General features: G+C 47.0%; 1 protein-coding gene across 1 annotated transcript; it reads left to right on the top strand.

Annotated features, from left to right (window-relative positions):
* The first annotated feature begins 647 nt into the window (after positions 1-647).
* Positions 648-27,278, top strand: TVP23A (trans-golgi network vesicle protein 23 homolog A). Its single transcript, XM_023728318.1, has 6 exons — positions 648-766; positions 23,561-23,705; positions 24,739-24,828; positions 25,068-25,196; positions 26,703-26,831; positions 27,219-27,278. The coding sequence occupies exons 1-6, from the start codon at positions 648-650 to the stop codon at positions 27,276-27,278; spliced, it is 672 nt and encodes a 223-aa protein (XP_023584086.1).
* The last annotated feature ends 214 nt before the right edge of the window (positions 27,279-27,492 follow it).

The following is a 27,492-nucleotide window of genomic DNA, read 5'->3' as shown; positions in this document are numbered from 1 at the left end:
ACCGTCTCCTCCCTGACAACCCTTTTCTTCACCCTCTCTCCCACCTCTCTTGGCTCCACCGCTTTCTCTTGTCAGCCCGCTTTTCCCGCCGTCTCATTGGCCCATTCCGCCGCGAGCCCCTCTGGCCCTGGACCCTCCCACCCCGCCCCCGCCAGAAGCCGAGCCCCCCCACCCGCCCGCGACTGCGCTCTGGGTCCGGTGCGCCCCGCCCCCATCACGCCCCCTTAGCGGAGGTGGCACTGCGGGATGCAAGCTCGAGCGCGACCCGTCCGCTGCCCCCACCCCGAGCACCCCAGCCGCTCTGCGGAGAGAGGGGAGCTGAGCCTGGGGCCTGGGCTCCAGGTGGGCTTGGGAAGATGAAGCAGGTAGGGCTGCGGGGATGCTGGGGTGGTGGCGCGGATGGGAGGTGCCTGCGAGGGAACCAGGGAGGAGGAGGAGGGATGAGCGGAGCTCGGGAGCTGGGGCCGGGCTGGACCCCAAAGGGAACCTCCCGAAGACCAGCTGGGCCTGGTCAGGAGGGTGGAGAGGGCCTCGGATCGCAGCAGGCTGCCACCTGCTATGAAGGACAGCCTGGGAGACCAGCAAGGTGCGCAGACCTGCCCCAGGGATGCCAGGCGGGTGGGGTGCGGTGAGGAGTGGGGCGGAGGATGGGCCTGCCATGGGCCTTTGGTGTCCCCCTCCCCCAGGCCCTGGTGGATGATACTGAGGATGTGTCCCTGGACTTTGGCAACGAAGAGGAGCTAGCTTTTCGGAAAGCCAGGATCAGGTACGAGGGACCCAGGCTTTTGGCAAGCATTCCCTAAAGCTGCCAACTCATTCATTCAGAATTTACTGAGCACCTACTGTGTGCCAGGTTGGGGCTAGGGACACAATGGTGACAGATCAGACAAGGTCTCCTACGGTCCCGGAGCCTGCAATCTGCCAGCACTGACACTGAACATGGCCGTTGCTCATGACACCATATTGAACGCAGCAAGCAAACAACGACATTCACAAGGTAATTACAGAGTGTGAGGAGAGCTGGGAGGAAAACCAACAGGGTGATGAAAGGGAAAGTAACTGAGGAAGGCCACTTGCCTCAGCACAGCCAGGGAGGGCCTCTCTGAGGAGGTGACGTTTGAGCTGAGCCTGAATGATGAGAAGCAGCCAGCCATGGGAGACTCTAGGGGGAGAATGTTCCAAACAGAAGGCAAAGCAGGTGCAAAGGCCCCGAGGCTGTGCTGGAAGGTCAGAGAAAGGCCACTGTGTCTGGAGGTAGTGGGTGAAGGGACAGTGGATGACAGGCTGAAGAAGTGGATAAGGGCTTGAACTCTTGCTCTAATCCCTGCTTCAGCTTCTGTCAGATGGACAGAGTGTCTGGGCTGAGTCCTCTGCCTGCCTGAGACCATCAGCACCCTGGAAGGCGCAGGATCAAGGCATAAGGAATGACCCATAAATGCCACTGCCAATGACCCAGGCAGCTGCCACATCTAGGAACACCCACGGCTCAGCCACACTAACTGACCTGGTACTGCTGCAAATCTCCTTCCAGTCATTAGAGACAGCAGGTGTGGGGCCTGGCACCTGAATGCATTCCTTTTAAATTCTTACAATACCCCCAGAATGGAATACCTCCAATGATTGTCTTTAAGGGAAGGCACTCTAAGAGAACTGGAATCTTTCAGAACATCTAAACTCATATGCGTGTTCACCAAGTCTTTACAGAGCATCTCTGCGTGCCCAACCTTGGGCTGGTGGCTGGGGACACGCACCTACAGGACAAAGCCCCTGCCCTAAAGAGCTGCCCAGTCTAGAGCAGGGTTGCTCCACCTCGGCGCTACCGACATTTCGGGCCCGATGTTGCTTTGCTGTTGCGCACTGTAGGATGTTTAGCAGCATCTCTGGCCTCTGCCCACCAGATGCCAGTAGCACCCCCCTAGTTATGACAACCAAAAATGTCCCCCAGACATGGCCAAACATCTCAATGGCCCCCACTTGAGAGCCACTGGTGTGGAGGGGGCTGTAGGCATGCCCACAGCTGTTATAACTCAGTGTTTTAAATGCTGTGATGGGCAGAAGCTCGGGCACCTACCCTGGTCAGGGGAGACTCCTGGAGGACGTGACGGGTAAGCTGAGACAAGTAAAGGTGGGTAGGAGTTAGCTAGGCTGAGAAGGAGGGGCAGGGTGTCACAGAGGGAACAGTACTTGCAAAGGCCTGGCTGTCAGATCATGAGTTTAAGGAGTTGAGGGTCGTTCATGGGAGTGGCCTGAGCAGAGGCTGGGCTAGACCCTAAAGGGCTTAAAAGCCAAGTTCTAGAGCCATGCTGTCTACCGGAACTTTCCTCAAGGATGGAAATGTACTATAGCTGCAGTATCCAACATGGTAGCCACAAGTCATGCTAGTGTGACCAGGAACTGAAATTTTCAGTTTATTTCACTTTAATTAATTAAAATTAAAATAGCCACATGTGGCTATCACACTGGACAGTGCGGTTCTAGAGTTTGCCAAGGAACCAAGGAATGCCAGGGCTACAGAAGCTGAAAGAGACAAGGATCTTCCCCCAGAGCGAAGAGAGAGAGCCTTCCCCTACAGCCTGTGCCCTGAATTCGGACTTCTGGGGCTAAGGCAGAGGCATGTCCTCAGTGGGAACAGGATGTCACACTGGGGTTCTCGCTGGAGTTGGAAATGGTCCCTCCTATCGAAAGATGTGTTCACGCTTTTGAGGCACTGTCCTCATAACATTTCTTTGGATCCAAAGGTCATGGGTAACAGTGGAATCCTCCCCACATTAGGATTGAGTCCTCTGCCCAGGCCAGACTGCTTAGATCTGATTGTGGTCTCAATTGTCAGAGCTGGTTTGTTCACGTGGCTTGGTTAGCATTTCATGGTGGTCTTTGTACAGTCCAAACTCAACTCGTTGCCATTGAGTCAATTCCAACTCATAGCAACTCTACAGAACAGAGTAGAACTGCCCCATAGAGTTTCTAAGGAGCAGCTGGTGGATTCGAACTGATGACCTTCTGGTTAGCAGCTGTAGCTCTTAACCACTGTGCCACCAGGACTTCCTTATACAGCCCAGTGGGCATCAAATTGAGAAGAACGCTATCCTCTGGGGGAGACGCTACAGGGAGTCCTGTGTTAATGGGCCCAGGTCCTAAGGCAGAAATTGCATGTACCGAAAACTACCCATGCAAATCCCATCAACTAGATGGGGGTCAAGTAGCCCATTAAGTAGAGGGATGTTCTGTCTTTCAAGAAGTCTAGCACACACCTTTTTACTCAGTACTGAAGTCATTCCTGAGGTTCACCTTTCACCCAGAGATTAGCCCGGTCTATAGAGCCAACAATAACACATGTGAGGGTCGTGCTTCATAGTTCAACCATGTATACAAGAATAATGGGCACACCAGCCCAAAAGCAAAGATGAGAAGACAGGAAGGGACAGGAAAACTGGATGAATGGCAACAGGGAACCTGGGGTGCTGAAGGGGAGACTGGTGACACACTGTGGGATTGGCAACCAATGTCACAAAACAATCTGTGTATTAACTGTTTAATGAGAAACTAATTTGCTCTGTAAACTTTCACCTAAATCACAATTTAAAAAAAAAAAAAGAAGAGGAAGAAGTCTAGCACACTGGATACAAAAGCTGTTACTTAAATGGGCCCAGATGAAATTGTTGGCTAGATGTTCTGGACACATTATACTGAATGAAAAATAATAGTAGCAAACCCTTACGTAGCACTTACTCTATGTAGGCACCAGTCTAAGTGTTTTACTTGCAATCATTCATTTAACCTGCATTACTAATCTATGAGGCAGGCACTATTATTTTATCAGTTTCAAGGTTAAAGAAACTGAGACAAAGAGGGTTGAGTGACTTGTCCAGTGTCACAGAGCTATTCAGTTGCAGGGCTTGGATTTGAACCCTTAAATCTGGATCTAGAGTCTGCACACATCTCATATTACACACTGTTTAGGGGGCAGATGTTCACACAGGGAGATACTTGTGCTGAGCCCCATGGTAGGGACAGCAGACTCAGGTTACCATCTTATGCTTCCTTGGGGTGCTATGGGGTATCTTGGGGTGGCTTTTTCATCGTGCAGATTAGAGTGCAGAACTGCCCCAGCTGTATAAGGCAGGGTTTCTCAACCTCGGCACTATGGACCCTTTGGGCCAGATAATCCTTTGTTGTGAGGGATGTCCTGGGCACTGCAGGATCTTTAGCAGCATCGCTGACATCTGCTCACTAGATGCCAGGAGCACCTTCCCCCAGTGTGTCAACCAACAATGTTTCCAGACATTGACATATGTCCCCCGGGGGGCAAAATTGCCCCTGGTTGAGAACACTGATTCAGATTATTGTCTCTCTTTCTTGGTTGGATTTGGGTAGGTGAAATTTGCACCTGAGAGGGCTCAGAGCACTTGGGAGTCACATACACCTCTGTATGTGACATGGGCACAAGAGAAGCTGGAGGGGTGGAGGACAAGGAAGGGGAGTGGGGAGCTGACGGTGGAGATGATGGTACAGTCAACAGCTTGGTGGCCGCCCATCATTCTGGGAAATGAGTGTAAGCACATCTCTAATTTACACACACACACGCACGCACACACACACACACACACATACCATGCTCCAACACACCAAGGAGAAGAAGAACTTTGGTTTTTCTTTGCTGTTATTCCAGGAGGTCTGATCAGCACCCCTCTCCCAGAACCCATCCCCAGTGCCTTTGGGGGACAAGTCATGCTGCCCTGCCTCAGTACTCTAAAATCTGTCTTAAAAACATGGACATACGACAGCATAAGCAGGCCCCACCAAGAACTAATTGTTAAATTTTAAGGAAGGTGCTCGATAACTGGCAGAATCAGGGAACTAGACAGATTTCAGTTCTCTTTGATTAGGACACGACGTTACTTATTTTGAAATTAATTTCTTGGAGCTACAACAGCTTAACTTCCCCTTATTTATATTTCTTGTTAACACGAAATTGATTGCATAATCCGTGCTGACAACAAAGTCACTGAAGAGAGACTGCTGCTGGATTGTGATCTACACCATCTGGGAGGGCATTTGAGGACAGGGAGGGGACACTGGTCAGGGGACACTTGATGTCTGAGATTTTGAGATTGGACAGCAGCTTGGCTGCATGGAGCTGGCGTATTTAATTCACTCATTCACTTATTCCAGGGGTTCCCAACTTGGCACTGTTGGCACTTGGGGCCGGATCATTCTTTGCTGTAGAGGCTGTCCTGTGCATGGTAGGACACTCAGCAGCATCCCTGGCCTCTGCCCACTAGATGCTAGTGGCAGTCCCCCAGTTGTGACAACCAAAAATGTGCCCAGACATGGCTAAATATTTCCGGGGTAGGGGTTACCATCATCCCTGGTTGAGATCTACTGTTTTATTCATTCACTCCCTTATTTACTCATTAAATCAACAAAACTTTCAAGGACCTTTGTGAGCCAGGTGCTTTCTAGGGGACACAGGGAGAACCAAACAGACCCTTATGGAGCTGACATTTTAATTAGGGATAATACAGTAAACATATAAGCAAATACATAAAGGTAATTTTAGATAGTGGTAAATTTTACAAAGGGTAAAGTGATAAAAAGGGGTCCAGGGCCAGGGGGCTTCTTTAGATCAGGGAGGGGCTCTGAGAAGGCCTCTCTGAGTAAGGAGAAGCAGCCACAGCTGGGAAGAGAATTCCAAGCAGAGGGAACAGCACGTGCAAAGGCCCTGTGGTGGGAGGTGTTCTTAGGGATTGTCAGAACTGGGCCAGGGGGTAGGAAGTGGGAGAGAGGGATGAGGAGAGACAGCTGGCGATTCGGTAGGGGAAGGATGATGTGGGGCTTTGAAGATCAAGATGGGGAATTTGGAGATTTCATCTGTGTTTGATGAGCAATCTTTGGAGGGATTTGAGCAGGGAGAGGCACGACCTGATCAACATTCGAGAAAGATGCCTCTGACTGCCGGGTGGCCTAAAGGGAAGCAGGCGGTGGGGAGGTCGGGGTGGTGGCGGGGAGGTGAGGGTTTGTTTGGAGGCAATGAAGGGGCCAGGGTGAGAGATGCAGGTGGCCTGGACTGGTTGAACTCCAGGGACATCTTGGAACTTGGCTTGGATTGACCTTTGTCCAAATTCTGCCAGCTGCCTGTCTGGGACCTCTCAGATCAGAAAGAGAGGGTTGAAGGTGCTGGATCCCAGATGTAGGCCGAGGGGTCCAGCTTCATCAGCATCCCCAGGGGAACTCAAACACATGACTCAGGTTCTTGGGCTCCATCTCTGGAGGTGCTGATTCAGTCGGTGTTCAGATGAGTGTGAAAAGCTGTGATTCTAATGTGCCCCGAAGGACTTGGCATATTTTTTCAGGTTGTCCATTTCTGGATATGTAGGGAATGTTACACTGGTTCGCGCGCGCGCGCGCGCGTGCGTGTGTGTGTGTGTGTCCCCTCCCTTTCATTGGGGCAGGGTGTGGATACAGTAGATTCTTGGAGCCTATTCACAACAGTTATGCTCTATAAAGTTACTGCAGACCCTGAATTAGCAAATATGAACCATTGCTCCTAGGGAAATCGCAGGGTTGGGCTCCTGCAAGCCTCTGGTCACAGCATCAACCAGCCCGTAGATAACCTTATTTTATGCGTGTTTCTGTTTAAAGACACCCTATTAAATGTAGACTGTTGATTCACTGACATTGAACTCACAGCCAACAGCACTATAACTCACACCTGAACGAGGCTTATCTAACACATGTATTTTTCTCCATAAGGCACCTCACAGCCTTCTTGCACATATGAACACTAGACAGTACTTCAGCACTCTGCTTGGCGCCGTTTTAAAGAGCGAAATCACCAACAGAAAGCACAAAAATGCAAAAAAACATGGCACCACATAGACCACAAAAAGGAGATGTGTTTACAGTCTGGGCTGAAACAAGAAGGCAGAGCGTTGCCTGGTTTGCCATCAGCTAGGGATGTTCCTGTCGGTGATTTTTCATCTCTCTGCACGTGTCTGTGAATGACTGGGAGGGGTCACCAATAAATTTTAGCAACTAGGAGAATTCACAAATACAGAATCCACAAGTAATGAGGATTGACTGTGTATTGATACAAGGCTTGGCCATATATTCTGGCATGTGACACCAATGACAATTTCCTTAGAAGGCAAACTCAAAACATTCAGGTTGGAATCCAAGGGGAAAGCCCCCTGGGGTTGCCCTTCTTGAGTCCTGAGGAATCCTCTTCATTCCGTGCTCAGCCTCGGGTGACCAACTGCTCACCCTTCACTCATTAAAAGAGCAAGACTTCTAAGATGACTCAGAACAGATCCCCACTGTCCTGCCTGCACTGGAATACAGATATATTCCTCGCCTGGATTTTAAAATACTTTAGCATAGAAATTGCAAATCGAGTCAGCAGACCAAATCCAAGCCACAGACATGTTCTCTTAGGCTAGGGTGGCTATTTTAAATGAATTTAAAAATACATTTAAAAATTGACTGTTTCTGAAAGGCCGTTAGAGCTGGAAGGATGGGTGAGAGTTGAGTTGTGGGACCTGCCCCCTCTAGGTGAGGCTTGTGGCACCGCTGAGCCCCCGCCCTCACCCAGCCAGCTGACTTAGTTACCTTCCCTGCTTGGCCCCTGTAGGCACCTGAGTTTGCAGTGCCGCCGCCCCCACCGTGGGGAAAAAAGTCTTCCTCCGACTATTGCATTTCCACCACTTTCCAAAGGAACCAGGATTGCCTGAGGCCTGGGGTTGGAGTTCCTCCCTGATGCCACAGTTTTCTCCCCAAATGTCTTGGTGCCACTGCCAGGTGATTGGGGGGCCTGTCTGTGAGAGCCCAGTCTAAGGGTCAGGCAGTACATGTGGGGATCCGAGACCACTTACCCCAAGCCACCTAAATTTGTCCTTTAGCTCTTTTTAAAAACTTAATTTTTAAAATTGAGATTTACTTATCATCCCTTTTAAAGTGTACAATTCAGTTCTTTTTTGTATATCCCAAAATTGTGCGACCACTCCTATACCCGTTGCCGTCGATTCCGACTCACAGTGACCCTGTAGGACAGAGTAGAACTGCCCATAGCATTTCCAAGGCTGTAATCTTTACGGATGTAGACTGCCACATCTTTCTCCTGGTACAATCACTACCACTATCTAATTCTGGAACATTTTCATCACCCAAGAAAGAAACCTTGTGTCCTTTGACCTTAAGCGTTATGGCTGCTAATAAGCAGTCCCTACTCTGAGCTAGGTGCTCCTTTTCGTAGTTCCCACAGCCCCCCTGTCAACCCCAGGCACAACGGTCAGCTGTCATGTCCAATTCCTGGGTCCCTAGCTTTGTTAGATAGAGATAGACAGCTGCTGTCAAGTTGACTATGACTCATGGTGACCTTATATACAACAGAAGGAGACACTGCCTGGTCCTGTGTCATCCTCAAAATTGCCGGCATGTTTGAGTCTATTGTTGGGGCTATTGTGCCAGTCTACCTCACTGAGGGTCTCCTTCACTTTCGCTGGTCCTCTACTTCACCAAACATGATGTCCTACTCCAGCTATTGAGCTCTCCTGATGACGTGTCCAAAGCAAGTGAGTAGGACAATGATCTGTTATGATCCATAAGGTTTTCATTGGCTGATTTTTTGGACATAGATTGCCAGGTCTTTCTTCCTAGTCTTAGTGTAGAAGCTCAACTGAAACTTGCCTGACAAATCAACCACTGAAAATGCTATGGAGCACAGTTCTCCTCTGATGCACTGGGGCCACCGTGATTCGGAGTTGATTCCACAGCAACTGGTTAACCTTTGTTAAAACATTGGTAAACAGCCAAGAGCCCTGGGAATACCCTGCCCCCTACTTGGGCTTCTCCCTCCCCTACCCCTGGGGAAACCTCCTGCAAATAAAGGGTTTAAACCTGGAACAGCAGGGGCAGCCAGCAGGGCCCTCCCACTGACCATTCTGAGTGAACAGCGTCCATGCCCTATCAATTGTTAACTATTGTGATTGTCGTTGTGACACTCTTCATACTGTGTTGAACTTGCTCACTCACTTCTTTGCTCCCCCCGCCACCACCACCACAGGTAATGTCTCTGACGACAGGACTTGGGCTCTCTGTTCACTGCATTTCACCCAGCTCTCCATGGTGCCTGGTAAATAGCAGGTGCTCAATAAATAAGGTGGCGTTAGCTGTCAGCTCAATATGTTAAGTTTATATATTTCTTAAACAATTTTGAAGATCAATTTTAAAAATATTTATATGTTGATTCTAAAGTATATGCCCTTGAACAACTGAAACTACCATTTCAAATTTTGCACGCATGATGATTTTGAACACACCAGGTTAATCAGCAAACAGAAATACACATGCCTGGTGATTCCAAAACGTCTCGATTTCACGGTAGTGGGACTTTTTAGTGGTTGATGAAACCACAGACGGAAGAATCGTAAAATACAGCAACAAAATATGCTGGGAAAAAAAAAATTGAATTCATGTCTTTAAAAGGACTTAAAAAAACCCTTTATTTTGAAATAATTTCAAACTTACAGGAAGGTTGCAAGCATAGCACCAAGAACTGATTGACCAGTTAACCTTTGGACACATTTGCTCTCTCTTTCTCCGTGTATGTGTTTGTATGTGTATGTTTCTGTATGTGTGTTTATGCATGTGTGCATGCGAGTATATGTGTATGCATGCATACATGTATGTTTATGTGTGTATATGTGTGTGGTATTGTGTGCCACTGAGTCGATTCCAACTCATTAGTGACCCTACAGGACAGAGTTGAACTGTCCCAAAGGGTTTACCAGGCTGTAATCTTTACTGGAGCAGATAGCCAGGTCTTTTCTCCTGCGGACCTGCTGGTGGGTTCAAACCACCGACCTTTTGCTCAGCAGCCAAGCACTTAACCACTACGCCACCAGGGCTCCTGCTATGTGTGTGAAGGTGTGCGTGTGTGTGTGTTTGTGTATGTGTGTATATATGTGTGTAAGATGTGTGTGCATATGTGTAGGCATGTACATGTATGTGTATATTTGTGTATATGTGTGTATATGTGTGCGTGTGTATGTGTGTAGGTGTGTGCATGTATATGTGTTTGTGTATGAATGTGTATAGGCGTGTGTATACATGTGTGCATGTATATGTATGTTTGTGTATATGTGTCTGTGTGTGTATATATGTGTAGGTATGTGCATGTGTGCATGTATGTATATGTGTGTGTATACATGTGTGCAGGCATGTGCATTTGTGTGTAGATGCGTGTATGTGTGTGCATGTGTTTGTGTGTATGCATGCATACGTGTGTGTGCATGTATGTGTGTTTGTGTGTGTGCATGTATAGTGTATGTGTGTGCATGTATGTTTATGTGTGTGCATGTATACTGTATGTGTGTGCATGTATACTGTATGTGTGTGCATGTATACTGTATGTGTGTGCATGTATACGTGTGTGCATGTATACTGTATGTGTGTGCATGTATACGTGTGTGTGCATGTATACTGTATGTGTGTGCATGTATACGTGTGCATGTATACTGTGTGTGCATGTATACGTGTGTGTGCATGTATACTGTGTGTGCATGTATACGTGTGTGTGCATGTATACTGTGTGTGCATGTATACTGTATGTGTGTGCATGTATACGTGTGTGTCCATGTATATGTGTGTGTGCATGTATACTGTATGTGTGTGCATGTATACGTGTTTGTGTATGTGTGTGCATGTACATGTTTGTGTGTGTGTATGGTTGTGTGTGTGCATGTACACGTTTGTGTATGTGTGTGCATGTACATGTGTGTTTGTGTATATGGTTTGTCTTCTGAAGCGCTTGAGAGTAAGTTGCACACATCATGCCCCCTTCTCCTAAATACTTCAACAAGTACTTCCTGACAGCAAGGACATTCCCTTATGGAAGCAGAGTACATGATCAAATCAGGAAGTTTATCTAATCTGCAGTTCATATTCCAGCGTCTGTTAGAGCATTTTTCTGCAGTCCAAGATCCAGTCCCACCGCAGGGAGTGAATTGCAGGGTTGCCCACTGCATGGAGCTGTCATGTCTTTGTCTCCTTTGATGGGGAGCACGTCCCCACCTTTCTTTGTCTTTCATGACATGGGCACTTCTGAAGAGTAGAGACCAGCTACTCTGAAGTTAACGTGGGCCTGCCTGATGTTTCTCATGCTGAGATCCAGGTTCTGGTTTTTGGCAGGAATGCTACAGAAGTGATGTTGTATTCTAAAAAGATAGTATTTTTTTTGAGTTCTGTCACTACTAAAGGTGGCCTCTGCCACCTCTTACCTGCACCCCCAGTCCAGGTTTTGGTCTTTAGCGCTCTTCTCCACTCACAAGAACCCAGGACTCCTCAGAGAGGAGCCGATTCCAGTCCTGAGGCAGAAACCAGTCAGGCTGGATCTGAAAAGCCTTTTGTTGCCAGAAAGCAAGACTACTTTAAAAAATGTCACAGAAGAAAGAAACCAGCTTAACAGGCCTCCTACAAGCCAGGTTATGATAGTGACTCCGTATTTGTTGAATGATTTAGTATTATTTCTCTCAAGTCTCCCATGACAAGTTAGTCTTTCCCCCACCTGTCTGTCTGTGTGTCATACTGTGGTGGCTTGCATGTTGCTGTGATGCTGGAAGCTATACCACTGGTATTTCCAATACCAGCAGGGTCACCCATGGTGGACAAGTTTCCAGTGGAGCTTCCAGACTAAGACAGACTAGGAAGAAAGGCCTGCTATATCTGCTTCTAAAACCAAGCCCATGAAAACCTATGGATCACAACAGAACATCGTCTTACTCGCTTGCTTTGGACACGTCATCAGGAGGGATCAATCACTAGAGGAGGACACCATGTTTGGTGAAGCAGAGGGCCAGTGAGGGTGAGGGAGACCCTTGGTGAGATGGATTGGCGAAGTCGCCACACCGATGGACTCGAACATGCTGGTGATCGAGAATATGACACGAGACAGGGCAACGTTTCATTCTGTTGTACATAAGGTCGCCATCAGCTGGAGCCAACAGCAGCGATCTACTTGTCTATCCGTCTGTCTGGTTAGACTTCACCACCAATTGTCTTTGTTTCTCAGATGCCACACATTTTAAGGCACACTGGTTCGTGAGAGCTCTTGGGAGTGGGAAATAAATATCATATTAAATATTTGCAACCATTAGGGGACACATCCTGATTGCAGAAACAGTACAATGGTATTAAAAAAAAGAAAAAAAGAAAAAAAAAAAAAAAAACAAGGGAATATCAGAGTCTGTGCATTTTGCAGACGAGAAGGAAGCTGCCAAGAACCAGGTAACAGGCCCAAGCTCACTCAAGAGCTAAGATTTGATGCCTTCAAATCCTACCCAATTTCTACCAGAATCTAGTAGCTCTTCCGAAACAAAGGTATGTAAATTGGTGAATTTTGATTTTCTACTTCCAATTCAAAGAAGCTCCGTGTTCAGTGAGGGCGAAAGCAAGCAAGAAAATGGGGTTTTACCTTTTTCAGCCTCTCCAAGGCACCATCTGCTGTCAGCGCCTTCTTGCTGCCTGATTCCACTGCAGCCTTCTGGAAAGTTAGCCGTTGGCCTCTCTGCTTTTTCCTCTCCCTAAGTCCCTCGGAGTCTCCTGTTTAAAAGGGGCAAGTGTAAGTGCAGCTCTCATGGTCTCACCCCCCAGCCCCCACTTTTCAGGTAAGTCTGGGACCCTTCTTTGTTTTGTTTTTTTATTGTACTTTAGATGAAAGTTTACAGAGCAAATTAGTTTCTCATTAAACAATTAATATACATATTGTTTTGTGACGTTGGTTGCCAACCCCACGACATGTCAACACTCTCCCCTTCTCGACCTTGGGTTCCCTGTTACCAGCTTCCCTGTCCCCTCCTGCCTTCTCGTCCTTGCCCCTGGGCTGGTGTGCCCATTTAGTCTTGTTTTGTTTTATGGGCCTGTCTAACCTTTGGCTGAAGGGTGAACCTTGGGAGTGACTTCAGTACTGAGTTAAAAGGGTGTCCAGGGGCCATACTCTCGGAGTTTCTCCAGTCTCTGTCGAACCAGTCAGTCTGGTCTTTGTGAGTTAGAATCTTGTTCTACAGTTTTCTCCAGCCCCGTCCAGGACGACCCCGTCAGAGCAGTCGGCGGTGGCTGGGCACCATCCAGTTGTGCTGGACTCAGTCTGGTGGAGGCCGTGGTAGTCATGGTGGGATCCTTCACTGTACCACCCGATGTCTTAAGAGGATCCCAACTCCCCTTGTCCTTCCTGCTCTTTGAAACTGCCTGACCAAACCTAGTATGAGTTATACAGAATTAAGACTCTTTACCATTGGAGCCTGTATTAGTTATCTACTGCTACATAACAAATTACTCCAAACTTAGTGGCTTCAAATAAACTTATTATCTCACACGGTGTCTGCAGGTCAGGACTCTGGGAGCAGCTTAGTGGGGTGGTTCTGGCCCAGGGTCTCATGAGGTTGCAATCAGGGTAGCAGTCAGCTGAAGCTTGACTGGGGCAGGAGGAGCTGCTTCCAAGAAGGTTTCCCACATGGCTGCTGGCTGGAGGCCTCACTTCCTCCCCATAGGGCTGCTCACTACATGGCATCTGGCTTCACTCCCAGGAGAGTGGGGGAGAGAGTGACCACAGTAGAAGTCAGTGTCTTTTGTAAGTCAGTCTTGGAAGTGGCACACCATCACTTCTGATGTATTTTATGTATTGGTCGTACATACCAACCCTGGACCACTGTAGGAGGGGATCAATTACACAAGGCTGTGAGTACTAAGGGTTGGGGATCATTGAGGGCCACCTTAGAGGCTGGCTATACAGATACCAACCCAAAGGAAGAGCAAATGCATGTGCATCTACAGAGAACTCCCTGTGTCAGCATTATAGGTAGATATGATTTGCAGGTGAGGAAACTGGCCCAGAGAGGTTGAGTCACTTGTTTAAGATCACACAGTCAGTGGCAGAACTAGAATTTGAGATACAGTTGTCAGTTTCCCTGGATAGTTAAAAAAAAGAAATAATCATGGAGAGTTTCAAATATAACAAATAGAATAATGTACTGAATCCCATGTACCAATTACCCATCTTCAGCAATTATTAACTCATGACTAATCTGTCATTTATGCCTCCTACCTCATCCTCTTGTTATTTTCAAGCAAGCACCAGACATCACTTCAAACATCAATATTTTGATATGTATCTCTAAAGACAATAATTGATTTTAAAAAAGGTAACCATAATACCATTTTCTCACTTTAAAAGAATTAACATTTCTCCAATCTCTGTCGATATCCAGCCAGTGTCCACATTGCCCTGATTGTCTCATAATTTTTTTTACAGTTTATATGTTTGAATTGCAGCTGAAATAACATCCATACATTGCAATTTGTTGGTATATTCCTTAGGTCACTTACAATCTATAGGTTCTCACCCTCTCCTTCTCTATCCCTCTCTGATTTTTTTCCCTTCGCAATTTCTTTGTTGTCCTGGAGAGAATCTCACAGTCTGGATTTTGCTGAGGATATCCCGCAGTGCCCTTTAATACAGTCCCTGGTCCTCTGTATTTCTTGTAAATTACTAGTTAGATCTAGAGGCTTGATGAGATCCAGGTGTGATTTTTTGGCACAAGGGCTTCCAAGGAGGGGGTGTTCTTCCAGCCAAACCAGTTGCCAGAGAGTCGAGATCAGACTCATTGCGACCCCATGTGTGTCAGAGTAGAACTGTGCTCCACAGGGTAATCAGTGGCTGATTTTTCGGCAGTAGATCACCAGGCCTTTCTTCTGAGGAGCCCCTGGGTGGACTGAAACCTCCAACCTTTTGGTTAGCAGGTGAGTACATTAACCATTGGCACCACCTAGGGACTTCTAACTCCCCCATACAAATAATAACTGGACACTTACTGCCCACCAGGCACTATACTGAGCCCTTTCCCATGTTATTATTCTCATGTCACCTTCCCAGCAACTCTGTGAAGTAGGCACTGTTACAGGGCTTCCACATGCGGCCATGCAGGACCACAGTGCGCGACCCCAGGGAACACGAGCCACATGGACTGTGATGTGAGTGGCACCCTCTGGGGTTGTGCAGCACAACAGCCCTGACTCTTGCCATCATCCCATTTTACAGCTGAGGAAAGTGGGGCACAGAGAGGTTAAGAAACTTGCCCAGGGCCACACAGGTCCTCAGTGGTGGAACTGGATTTGATCCAGGCAGTTGTGAGTTCAGAGTCTGCACTTGTCCCTGGGACCCTGGACTCACTGTCAGCCGCTCCGCTGCCTTCTTCCTAAAGCAGAGCAGTGAAGGCAGGGGCCCCTCCCTCAGTTCTTTAGCTGATGAATCTGGCCTATGGGTCCAGCAGCAGCAGGGCGTGGAGAAACGGGCTGTAGCTGTAGCCGTGCTAGGCAAATCCACCTGGATACAGACTCATGTAGACCCCGGGGTGAGAGGGGAGGGTCTCCACACTGGGGCTCAGCTGGAGCCGAGCAGCCAGGGTTCCCCACCTTGGCCCCACAGGCTCACTTTCATTTTGATGCTGAGCATACTCAGCATCTAAAGTTGGGATGTCTCTTTAAAAAGAAATCAAGAACAGAAACAAGAGGGAAAAACAGTGTGGGGAGCAGAGGGAAGTTTGTTCTTTTATTCACTTCCACACTTAAACCTCTATATTGCTGACTTCTGAATGGAAACTATGAGGCCTTAGCCATCGGTCATCTACTTAGATGTCCCAACAGCCTCAGACCGGTCCCCGTGCCTGGGCTCAGACATCTGGGAGGAAGAAGATGTGCTCTCATTTGAAGCAAGAAGCCAGAGTCCAAGGCATGATGGAACTAACGTGTCTGGGTCATGCTAGATAGGCAAGACTATGCCGTCGAGTCAATTCCAACTCATAGCGACAGAGTAAAACTGCCCCACAGGTTTTCCAAGGAGCAGCTGGTGGATTCCCACTGCAGACCTTTTGGTTAGCAGCCAAGCTCTTAACCACTGCGCCACCAGGGCTCCCTGGGTCATGCTAGAGAAGAAAAATCAGATTCAGCCCAGATGGCTCATCTGGGTTAGTGCAGGCCCCGTGGGGCTTCTGAAGGGTTTGTAGGCATCTCTCCTTTTTGGGGGTCCCTGGGTGGTGCAAACAGTGAAGTGCTCAGCTGCTAACTGAAAGGCTAGAGGTTCGAGTCCACCCAGAGGCACCTCAGAAGGAAGGCCTAGAGATCTACTTCTGGAAAAATCAGCCATCGAAAACCCTGTGGAGCACAGTTCTGCTCTGACATGTGTGGGATCCCGTGAGTCCAATCAACTCAATGACAACTGTTTTTTTTTTTTTTTTTTTGGTGTGCTTTTTCTGCTCTGTCCTGGGCACTGAGTTAATTTTGCAAACAGAACATAGGTGTGCTCCTCAATTGTAATTGTATACAATTCACCTGGGGGTCTTATTACAAAGCTGATTTTGGCTCAGAAGGTTGGGGTGGGACCCCAGATCTGTCTTTCCACCCAGCTCCCAGGGGACACCATGGATGCTGTGGGCCCAAGGGCCACACTTCCAGGAGCGAGAGGCCAGTATACACACAGGCGACTGAGGGACGGCCAACCTCCGGGGGCAGATTATCCGACAGGCAAGGTAAACACGGTGCTTATCTTGCTTACAAGATCATCTATAGTGAACAATTTCACATTTTTTCACCACATCAAACATTTTGCTTCTAGGTATGGCTGGCATCTGTCTCTCTCCCAACCCCACAGCACCTTCCTACAGAATCAAAGCCTCTTTTCAAATTTACAATCCCTGTCAGGGGTGGATTACTCAATAAGCAAGGTAAGCACGGGCTTACTTGTGCTTACTTCCAAATCTGTAATGAACAATAAGCACAAGTAAGCCCGTGCTTACCTTGCTTATTGGGTAATCCACCCCTGTGGCAACCTCCCTTTATTTTTTTTGAGCAGATGTCATTTTAGCTGTCTCCCCCTTGCCCTTGGGGGCCCCCTTCCTCCCAGGACCTTTACGGAAGCACTTTACTGTTAGCAGAGAGGCCGCCTGAGGGCTGAAGAAATAAATAGCAACTCCCTACTTATTTTTGTAATAGTGGGGAAAACATCTAACAAAGGTCACCCACAAGAAAGCATCACTTGTCAAGGTTTTTCTAACTTTCACCCTTCTTCAAAACTCTTGGCCGTTGATGAGTCAAAACAGTAAGTAGAGTGTGATTGGCCACTGCCATCTAGGACCCCCTCTGGCCTAGCATCATGGGTATTTTATCTCATGGAAGCCTCAGACATCCAAGGTCAATGTTATTCTCTCATTTTACAGATGCTAAAACCAAGGCTCAAAGTGGTTTAGTGCTTTTCCCAGGGCTGCATACCCAGCAGAGACGGAGCGTGATTGTGATCTAGGGCTTTCTCTGTACCACAGTGCCTTCCAAGGATGGGTGTGGGGGGTGTAAATAGGGGGTGGGTGGGCTAGGCATTTACACCTCCCTGAAGGGCAGCTCCTTTCCTGCAGTGGAACTGATAAGCCCAGAAGGACCTGCTTTCTGGAATTTTCTTTGTGCATGCAGCTGCGATGGCCAATTAACTCACTTGGGGATTTTTATATCTGAATTTCTTTTTTTATCACAGATGGACCACCTCAAAAAAAAAAAAAAAAAAAGAAAAACCCCACTGACATCAAGTCAATTCCGATGCATAGCGACCCCATAGGACAGAGTAGAACTGCCCCACAGGGTTTCCAGGGAGCACCTGGTAGATTCGAACTGCTGATCTTTTGGCCTTGATTATTCTTGTATGTTTTAATTCCAGTTTACATAAATGTATAGAGAACAACGAGCCTGATGTTCCCATTGCCCAACTTTAATCATCATCAGTGCATGGCCAGGCTAGTTTCATTTTCCATTCCTATCCACTCTCCACCAAAACACCCAAACCTTTTGTTGTCGAGTTGATTCCAACTCATGGTGACCCCATGTGTTACAGAGCAGAACTGCTCCATAGGGTTTTCTCGGCTGTAATCTTTACAGAAGCAGATCACTAGTTCTTCCTTCTGCAACACCACTGGGTGGGGTCGAACTGTTAAAACTTTTGGTCAACAGGCGATAGCAAACTGCTTGCGCCACCACCAAAAACCAAACCCATTGCCCTCGAGTCGATTCCGACTCATAGCGACTCTACAGGTCAGAGTAGAACTGCCCCATAGGGTTTCCAAGGAGTGGCTGGTGGATTTGAGCTGCTGACCTTTTGGTTAGCAGCCGAGCTCTTAAGCCACTGCGCCACCAGAGTAGCCCTCCCACCCCCAAAAGCCAAACCAGTTACCGTTGAGTCGATTTCAATTCATGGCAACCCCATGTGTGTCAGTAGAGCTATGTTCCACAGGGTTTTCAATGGCTGATTATTTCAGAAGTGGGTCGCCAGGCCCTTTTTCCAAGGTGCCTCTGGGTGGACTTGAACTGCCAACCTTTAACCATTAGTGGTTTGCACCGTCCAGGGACTCCCTCTAGCCCTGACCCCTGCTTATTCTGAAGCAAAGTTTAGACATCATCTCAGATGCTTTTTTAATGGAAGCATAGACCAAGGAGGAAAGAAGGGGCCTTTCCCCAGACCTCGGTCACAGTGAAAAGCAGAAAGCTTTCCAAGTATCTGAAAGATGACCGACAAATAACACCAGATGTTCAACGAAGACTTCAAGCTGGAGACGGTCCTAAAAAACTGAACGCAGATTTCAAAGTAATTTAAATAATTAGATAAGGGGTAACTTTTAAAGATATTGTTAGGTCACTGCTGAGTTCAGAATGAATCAGCATTTTCTCCCCAAATCAAACCTGCTTTAGAAAGTTAGGGGAAAGGATGGCTGTGCCCCTGGGACCCTGCACTCCCTGCTTTTACTCTGTTTATCAGGTGTCTAGACAGAGGCCCCCACCTGCGTACGTCCAACTTTAGTTCTTACATGTAGATTCTCAACATGTACGTGCATGTGTGACTTCCACAGGTCTTTCTTTGGTCAGTGGCTTTGATCTGGCAGATTGTATTTCTTAAAAAAAAAAAAATTTTTTTTTGAAGTGTACATACATTAAGTGCTCTCAAGTGTACCGTTCAATGAATTTTTACACACATGTACATGCATGATGAAGATAAGGGGCACTGCCAGCACCCAGAAGGCTCCCTGTGTCCCATCCCAGTCACTGCCTCTCGCCCAGCCCCAGAGATAACACTTTCCTGACTTCTAGCATAATCCTTGGCTTTGCCAGTTAGGCAGTTCCCCCTCCGCAGCTTTGGAAAGCAAATTCTGGGTGGAGGGAGCAGGTGGTAGCAGTTCGCTTCATTTTGCATGGAGCCTTATTTCACCTCCAAATGGTTCCTGCTGGTCTGCAGCAGGGGTCGGCCCACTTTCCGTAAAGGGCCAGGAAGTAAATCTCTGTGGGCCAGTCAGTGAGTTAGCATGTTGTGTTTGAATATAAATTTACAAAAACAGGCGGCTGCTGGATCTGGCCTGTAGGCCACAGTTTGCAAATCCAGCAGTTGTTAGCTGCCGTTAAGTTGGTCCCTGACTCATGGGGACCCCAGAATGCTGCCTGGTCCTGTGCCATTCCCATGATAGGTTGGGTATTGGACCTTTGTGATCCACAGGGTTTCCACTGCTGATTTCGAAAGGAGACAGACAGGCCTTTCTTCCTAGTCTTAGTCTGGAAGCTCCACTGAAACCTGTTCAGCATTGCAGCAACACACAAGCCTCTACTTACAGACAGATGGTGGCTGCGCATGAGGTGCACTGGCTAAAAATCAAACCCGGGTCTCCAGCAGGGAAGGGGAGAATTCTACCACTGGACTAGCAGTGCCTCATGCTGATCCGGTACACAGCGTTGCTCTTCCTCTTAAAATTCATGGCCAGGCCCCAACATGAATCTCCTGTATCCCTGTATCCTGGGGTGCACATTTTGAGGCGTCTGTGGGTGATTTTCACACACATTCCGAGTTGAGAACCTGCTGTGCTTCCATCCAGAGCAGGAGACAAGGGGCCCAGGGGCATCCAGGGGCCCAGAGCCATGCCAGTGGATTTACAAATAGCAAAAACTTAAAAAAAGCTCTTCAAGTAAAGGAAAGTGAAGAACACCAAAGTCACAAGGAAAGTATTAGCCCAAGAGACAGAAAGGGCCACATAAACCAGAGACTTCATCAGCCTGAGACCAGAAGAACTAGATGGTGTTTGGCTACCACCAATGACTGCCCTGACAGGGAACACAACAGAGAGTCCCTAATGGAGCAGGAGAAAAGTGGGGTGCAGAACTCAATTTCTAGTAAAAAGACCAGACTTAATGGTGTGAGACTGGAGGAACCCCAGAAAGCATGGCCCCTGGACTCTCTGTCAACCCAGAGCTAAAACGATTCCGGAGGCCAACTCTTCAGCCGAAGATTAGACTAGACTATGGGACATAAAATGATACTCGTGAAGAGTGTGCTTCTTAGCTCAGGTAGATACATGAGACTAAATGGGCAGCTCCTGTCCAGAGGTGAGATGAGAAGGCAGAGAGGGTCAGGAGCTGGTTGAATGGACATAGGAAATCAGGGGTGGAAAGGAGGAGTGTGCTGTCACAGTAAAGGGAGAGCAACGAGGGTCACATAACAATGTATGTATAAATTTTTGTATGAGAGACTAACTTGAATTGTAAACTTTCACTTAAAGTACAATAATTAAAAAAAAAAAAAAAAGCTCATCAAGATCTCCCCACCTTGATGCCACTTTAAGTAATTCTATTTCCCGCTTTCAACATCCATGACTTGCCTGCCTCTCCTGGAGACAGCAGCTCTAGCCGGCAGGGTGGAGGCCATGCGGGATTACCGCCTGTTGAGGTTGAAGGTCCATCGGTGAAAGCAGAGGGGTCTGGGCAAATATGGAGGGGTCAGGAGTCTTGGGGGATCCCCGCAAAGACGTAACTTAGGCCCCTTGAGGGTGAGAGAGAGAAAGTTGTGGTCAGAGGGGGAATTTTACAGTGTGGCTTCCTGGAGGTGAAACTGTTTTGAGTGACTCAGAGGGTTGAGATGATCACAGCTGTTCACAATGATGGAACACCGTATGTGCTCAGGCACTTTATATGAAGCATCACTTGCACTTGGCTTTTTAACATCCCTGTGAAGTGGCCACTGTTGGCCTTCCCATTTTATAGAAGAGGAGACTGAGGTAGCGAGAGGTTACATAACTTGGGGAAGGCCATGGAGCTACTGAGAGGTTGGAGCCAGGATTTGAACCTTGGCAGGCGAATCTCCATGCCCACCCAAGCTTGTGACCATGGTACTGATTTGCCCCTTGAGGGGTGTATGTGTGTGTAGAACACTGTGTGTGTGTAGAACACTGGGAGGACTTAGGCCCCCCGGGAGCTTAGCCATGGCCTCCAAACTCCCCAAACTAGAAAACTGGTCGAGGCTGGGTCACAGACTGGGCCAGTCCTAAATGTGGACAGAATTGCAGGGGATACTCAGAGGACTTGGCAAAATTGCATCAAACAGGAATACAGCGAATATTTAAAGTGTAACAGGCAACGCCTTTAAGGAGTCCTATTCTACTTGCTTTGGGCTTTGTTTCAATAATAATACCTTCCATTTATCCCTGGGTGGTGCAGAAGAAAGTCCTGGCCATCTACTTCCAAAATAATCAGGCATTGAAAATCCTATGGAGTACAGGTCTACTCTGACACACGTGAGGTTGCCACGAGCCGGAATCGAGATGGCAACTGAAGGAAAAAAAAAAAAAAAACAAGGAAACAGTGTTAACCAGAACCCAGCTAAGGGGAACCCTCCAGCAACCGGAATTTTTTTGCATTTTATCTCAGGAAGAAAAAAGTGGGTAGGCAGGGGATTTGTTTGAACAAATTAACTTCCAGGTTTTTCCTTGGGGATCAGTGGGGCTTCTCTCTACACCTTTTAAATCTGTATTCTCCTACAAAGAGGACCCATGTTCCCAGTGATCCTAATTGACCTGATTACAAGGTTTGACTCTACAAATATTACCGAATCTTAAATGCCAGGCACTGTCTGGGATATAAGGAGCCCTGGTTGTGAAGTGGTTAAGCACTTGGCTGCTAACGAAAAGGTTGGTGGTTCAAAGCCACCAGTGGCTCCACAGGAGAAAAGTCCTGGCGATCTGCTTCAATAAAGATTATAGTCTAGAAAACCCTATAGGGCAGTTCTCTGTCATATAGGGTCGCGATGAGTCACGACCAACTCGATGGCATACAACAACAATATCCAGGATATAAAAATATTTAAAACATGGTCTCTGCCTGTAAGGAACTTTCAGTCATTGGAAGAGGATTCATTTATCTCCAGGGTGAAGGTGCAAAGTTGTATTAAGACAACTCGTTGAACGATTTTCATAAGGTTGAAGGCAAAAAGAGTATTCAAGGTAACTCTCCATTGGCCCCAGTGTCTCATCTTCTGGAACATTCCAGGTTTTGAAGTTCTATGTGATCATGTCTAGTCCTCAAGCGCTGGGTATGCTTTCCAGGCTGGCTTTTCATCCAGGTCGCAAGGACAGTGTAACACCCAGCCTGCAGTATCTTATTAAAACATTTCAGTTAGTTGCCATCATTTAAAAGTCAGATTTCCCATGGCAAGTCTGGATTTCTGGTTTCTCGTGAAAATACCAAGTCTGGGTGTGTGTTTGCAGTTGCCTGGTCCCGAGTGGAAGTCTCCTCCCCTCTCTTCCTCCCTAAAATGAAAGTCATGCTTGAATTGCCATCCATGGTTCCTTCCTTGATAGTTGGTAACATTCCTCTACCTGTGCTCTATCAGAAATGAGATATGAAGGAAACAGAAAGCCTTGAGTGTCCTCCACCTGGCCCATGTCACCCACTGCCATTGCTGTGTGTCTCCTATGGGCATTTGTTATCTGCTGTAGACAAATCGGAGACCCTTGTTCTTGATTTACCCTTTGATCTCTTCCAGACTCATTAAAAAAGCAACTGATTGAGGTAGGGTGAGCATGTCCCTTTGGCTCCCTCTCTTCCTCCTGGGCAGGTTTGTGTCACTTAGAGAGAACTTCAGCACTCAATGTTGAGCATTTAGGACGAGTTCAAGCCATCACTGGCGTGGCAAGGTCATTTCCCTCTCTCCATGAACATGCATTCCCCACTGACATGGGACTTCAGCACCCGGGGAAAGCACGTGTGCTCTGCTCACGCACTAGCAGAATAACCCAACCTTTATCTTTAGGGAACTGGTCGTTATTGCTGCCAGGTGGCAAAGCAGTGATAGTGTCACATTTCACTTTAAAGGTGATGTGATATTATCACGTTTCCTTTTGAAGGTGACTGGGCTTCAGAAGAGGGCAAGTGGTATCTGGAATCAAATTAGGGGAACGTACTAGATTCTTTGAGGGAGAGGAAAAAATTACTAGTGTGATAAAGACTACTGAGGCTGCTAGTTAAGTGAGGTTTCCTCAGAGCTGCAGCCTGGTGGAGTTTCCGCCTGCAGTGCACTGGGGAGAACATTCCATTAAGCGGTGCTAGAAAGTCTGGAACATTCCACTGAGTGGTGCTTAAAAAGTCTGAGACAGTGGAGGGGGTGTAGTGACTGCTGTTTTGGCTCCTGGAGTGAGGGGTCTTCTGGACTGTTCCCTAGGCACCCCTTGGCCACCTTTTTCCACCTGTTCTTCCGAGTGAGTGCGATTGTCACCTACATATGCTGTGACTGGTTCAGCAAAAGCTTTGTGGGCTGCTTTGTCACTGTGCTGCTCCTTCTGTCCTTGGACTTCTGGTCTGTGAAGGTAAGGCCCCTTTCTCGCCTATGATGTCATTGTTCCTGAAACACGTGGCCTTGCTTGCGGAGGGTGATGTTCCGGGTGCATATGGCTTTAGAAAGGGTAAATGATTTTGGATCAAGCGGTACTTTGGTTTAGACTACTGATACATATTTAAGAATATTCAACCAGTGTCTAGTAAAATTAGTGAAAAAATACATTGCTTAGTGTGTAATAAATGACTCTTGGTATCAACAGTCACGGTTGCAAATATGTATCATAATGAGTGTGACAACTGCACATGGCTTTGGGTTTTTTGGTAAAACCTACATATATACAAATATATATTTTAAACATGTGATATATAAACTCTATACATACACACATATATGTACATTCATACATATATATATACACACACATACATCCATTCTTGGGTGGCACAAATGGTTAAGTACTCGACTACTAACTGAAAGGTTGGTGGTTCAGACCCACCCAGAGGGACCTCAGAAAAAAGACCTGGTGATCTGCTTCTGAAAGGATCACAGCCTTGAAAGCCCTGTGAAGTACAGTTCTTCTCTGATGCACAAGGGGTTGCCATGAGTCGCAACTGACTCAACAGCAGCTAGCTTGGTTTATTTAAGTATATAAATAAAATTTAGGGAGTCTGTCACTTTTTAAGGAGCCCTGGTGGCACAGTGGTTAAGAGCTTGGCTGTTAACCAAAAGGTTGGCAGTTCGAATCCACCAGCTGCTCTTTGGAAACGTTGTGGGCAGTTCTACTCTGTCTTACAGGGTCACTATGAGTTGGAATCGATTCGACAGCAACGGGTTTACGGGTCACTTTTTAAAGTAAGCTTCATTAAAAATCACAAGCCTGGAAAACTGGTTTTGAGAAACCACTCCACTACCTTTCAACTCCCTTTTCCTCCTACTCCTATTACAAATTTAATATGAATTGGTGAGTTTTATTTTAGCTCATCAATAAGATGATGACTCTATCTTTGATGCTCACGGTGTCAAATGGAGGCTTTTGCAGTCATTTTGTACATTTTCCTCAGAATGTCACCGGAAGACTCATGGTGGGCCTTCGATGGTGGAATCAGATAGATGAAGATGGGAAAAGCCACTGGATATTTGAAGCCAGAAAGGTATTCTCCGTCAAGAGTTGAGCTAACTAGAACTGGAAGAGTGGTTGTGGAAAGCTTCCATAGGTTCCTTTCAGGTTTTGTGCGTATGTGATTACTGCCCTACACAAACACCACTACTGCTGGTGCTCCGTGGAGACACGCATGCAGTAAAAGCACACGTAAGATAAATACAGATGACAGCATGCTGCTTTGGAACCATTTTCACTGGTATTGAAAATAGAATTACTTTCCCACAACAGGTCTCTTCTAATAATATCACTGCCACAGAAGCGGAGGCTCGGATCTTCTGGCTCGGTCTCATCATTTGCCCAATGATTTGGATTGTGTTCTTTTTTAGCACCTTATTCTCCTTGAAGCTAAAGTGGCTGGTAAGACAATAACCTTGACTTTTTTTTATTTTATTTTATTTTTGTTGTTGTTGAGAACATACACAGAACATACGCCAATTAAAGTTTCTACGTGTACAATTCAGTAGTAACATTGATTACATTCCTCAAGCTGTGCAACCATTCTCACCCTCTTTTTCCGAGTTGTTCCTCCCCATTACCATAAACTCACTGCTCCCTCAGTTTCCTGTCTGATCTTTCTTGTTGCTGTTGTCAATTTGATCCCATATACACAGATCTTAAATGAATATAATGCTCAAGGCAGACATGGTTTACTAGTTAAGCTATTGTTTGGTTTTAAGAAGACTTCAGGGGATATTTTTGGTTTAAGGTTTAAAGATGATCTCAGGGCAATAGTTTCAGGGGTTCACCCACCTTCCACGGCTCCAGAAAATCTGGATTCCATGAGAATTTGAAATTCTGTTCTGCATTTTCCTCTTTTGATCATGATTCTTTTATAGAATCTTTGATCAAAACTTGATTTTGACATTCCTTTGATAGCTGTATGAAACCAGTGGGGACAGGAGTGTTTTTTGTTTTGTCTTTTTGGGTGTTGTTGTTATCATTATCTACCTACCAGCTTTGAGATATAATTCAAATACCATACAAGTCACCCATCTAAAGTGTACAATTCAGTGGTTTTTAGTATATTCAGGGTTGTGGAACCATCACCACAATCAATTTTAGAACATTTTTTCATCACCCCAAAAAGAAATGCTACACCCATTAGCACTCACTCTCCTTTCTTCCCTTCTCCCAGCCCACGGCAACCACTGATCTACTTTCTGTCTCTTGATTTCTGGACATTTCATATAAATGAAATCATACAATATGTGGTCTTTTGTGACTGGCCTCTTTCATTAAGCATAACGTTTGAGAGGCTTATCCATGTTGTAGCATGTATCTGTGCTTCATTACTTTTTTACGGCTGAGTAATATTCCACGGTGTGGAGAGACTTGTTCTTTATCCATCATCATCATCAGTTAATGGACATGTTTCCTCCCTTAGGCTGTTGTGAATAATGCTGCTGTGAAAGGCATTTTAGACACAGCACAAGACATTCTGTGTTGGTCAGGGAGGCCTCCCTAAGTGGGAATAAGCCTTCCTCAGAGTGCTGAAGTTTTATTTTGGAGGTACTATATGTCACTGCCAGGACCTGGCTCATTCGGTGTGAAAACAAAGTATCCAAAGACAGTATAAGCAGTTGCATAACTGAAGTATGGGCTCTGGAGTTTGGGTCCTGATTCAACCATGTGTCCACTCTGTGACCTTGGGCAACTTTAGTTTCTCTGGGCTTCACTTTCCTCCCTGTGCAGTGGGATGATAATGATACCAACTGCAAGCAGTTACCAGAGGTTGTCTACATGGGAGTATCTGTTAAGTGCTCAATAAATGTTAGCTGTCACTATTAGGTATAGGGAAGAGCCACTTCTTGGTTTCAGTATTTGCTCTTAGAAAAGTCACACCTCTGCTTTGTCTGAGTGCAGGCCCTTGTGATCGCTGGGATTTCTCTCCAAGCCGCCAACCTGTATGGCTACATCCTTTGTAAGATGGGAGGTGAGAGTGACATCAGCAAAGTCACATCCAGCTTTCTGTCCCAGACAGTGTTCCAGACGGTGAGTTACTGAGGTCTGATTCCTGGATCCCTACATACGAGGCCCTCAAACAGGAGGCCTGTTGGCAACTGCAGTTTTTAATGTTTTCCACATTAGCCAGGCTGCTATTGTTAGATTTAAGAAATTTTTAAAAATTATCAAATTAAGAAGGAAAAAACCCACGAGGTTTTTTGTTTTTCTACCATGGACACCTTTAGCAAATATTTCTAGAAGTGAGGAATGAGTTTGAATTTTGGGCCAGGCTCATCCTGAAGCAGTCTGGGGATCCTAACTCTGAACAGCGCTGCTTCAGGCCGTGGCACTCACCAGCTCTGCAGGCCATGAGGACACTGCAGGTCTGCCCTGGCCCCAATCGGCACGGGAACATGGTGACTTTTCCCCTTGCAGGCCTGCCCAGGTGACTTCCAGAAGCCTGGCCTTGAGGGGCTGGAGATCCACAAGCATTAGGTGAGGAGGGGATCAGGACATGGTGTGGGCTGCCCAGGCCTGGGGAGCTTGGGAGAAGTGTAGTGTCCCTGGGCCCAGCTGGGCTGGTGGCCTGGGGGTGGCTTCCTCCAGTTCCCTGAGGTGGCGGAAGTCACAGCCAGGCTAAGGACTGTGCACCAGGACCCCACCCCTGGGGCTCTGCAGACTCATTATCCATCAAAGGGGGGATCGTCCC

The sequence above is a fragment of the Trichechus manatus genome, unplaced genomic scaffold (assembly GCF_000243295.1).
Source record: "Trichechus manatus latirostris isolate Lorelei unplaced genomic scaffold, TriManLat1.0 scaffold00024, whole genome shotgun sequence".
In the NCBI taxonomy this organism is placed as follows: Eukaryota; Metazoa; Chordata; class Mammalia; order Sirenia; family Trichechidae; genus Trichechus; species Trichechus manatus.
The sequence above is the reverse complement of the archived record's forward strand: the minus strand, read 5'-3'. Positions and strand labels throughout refer to the sequence as shown.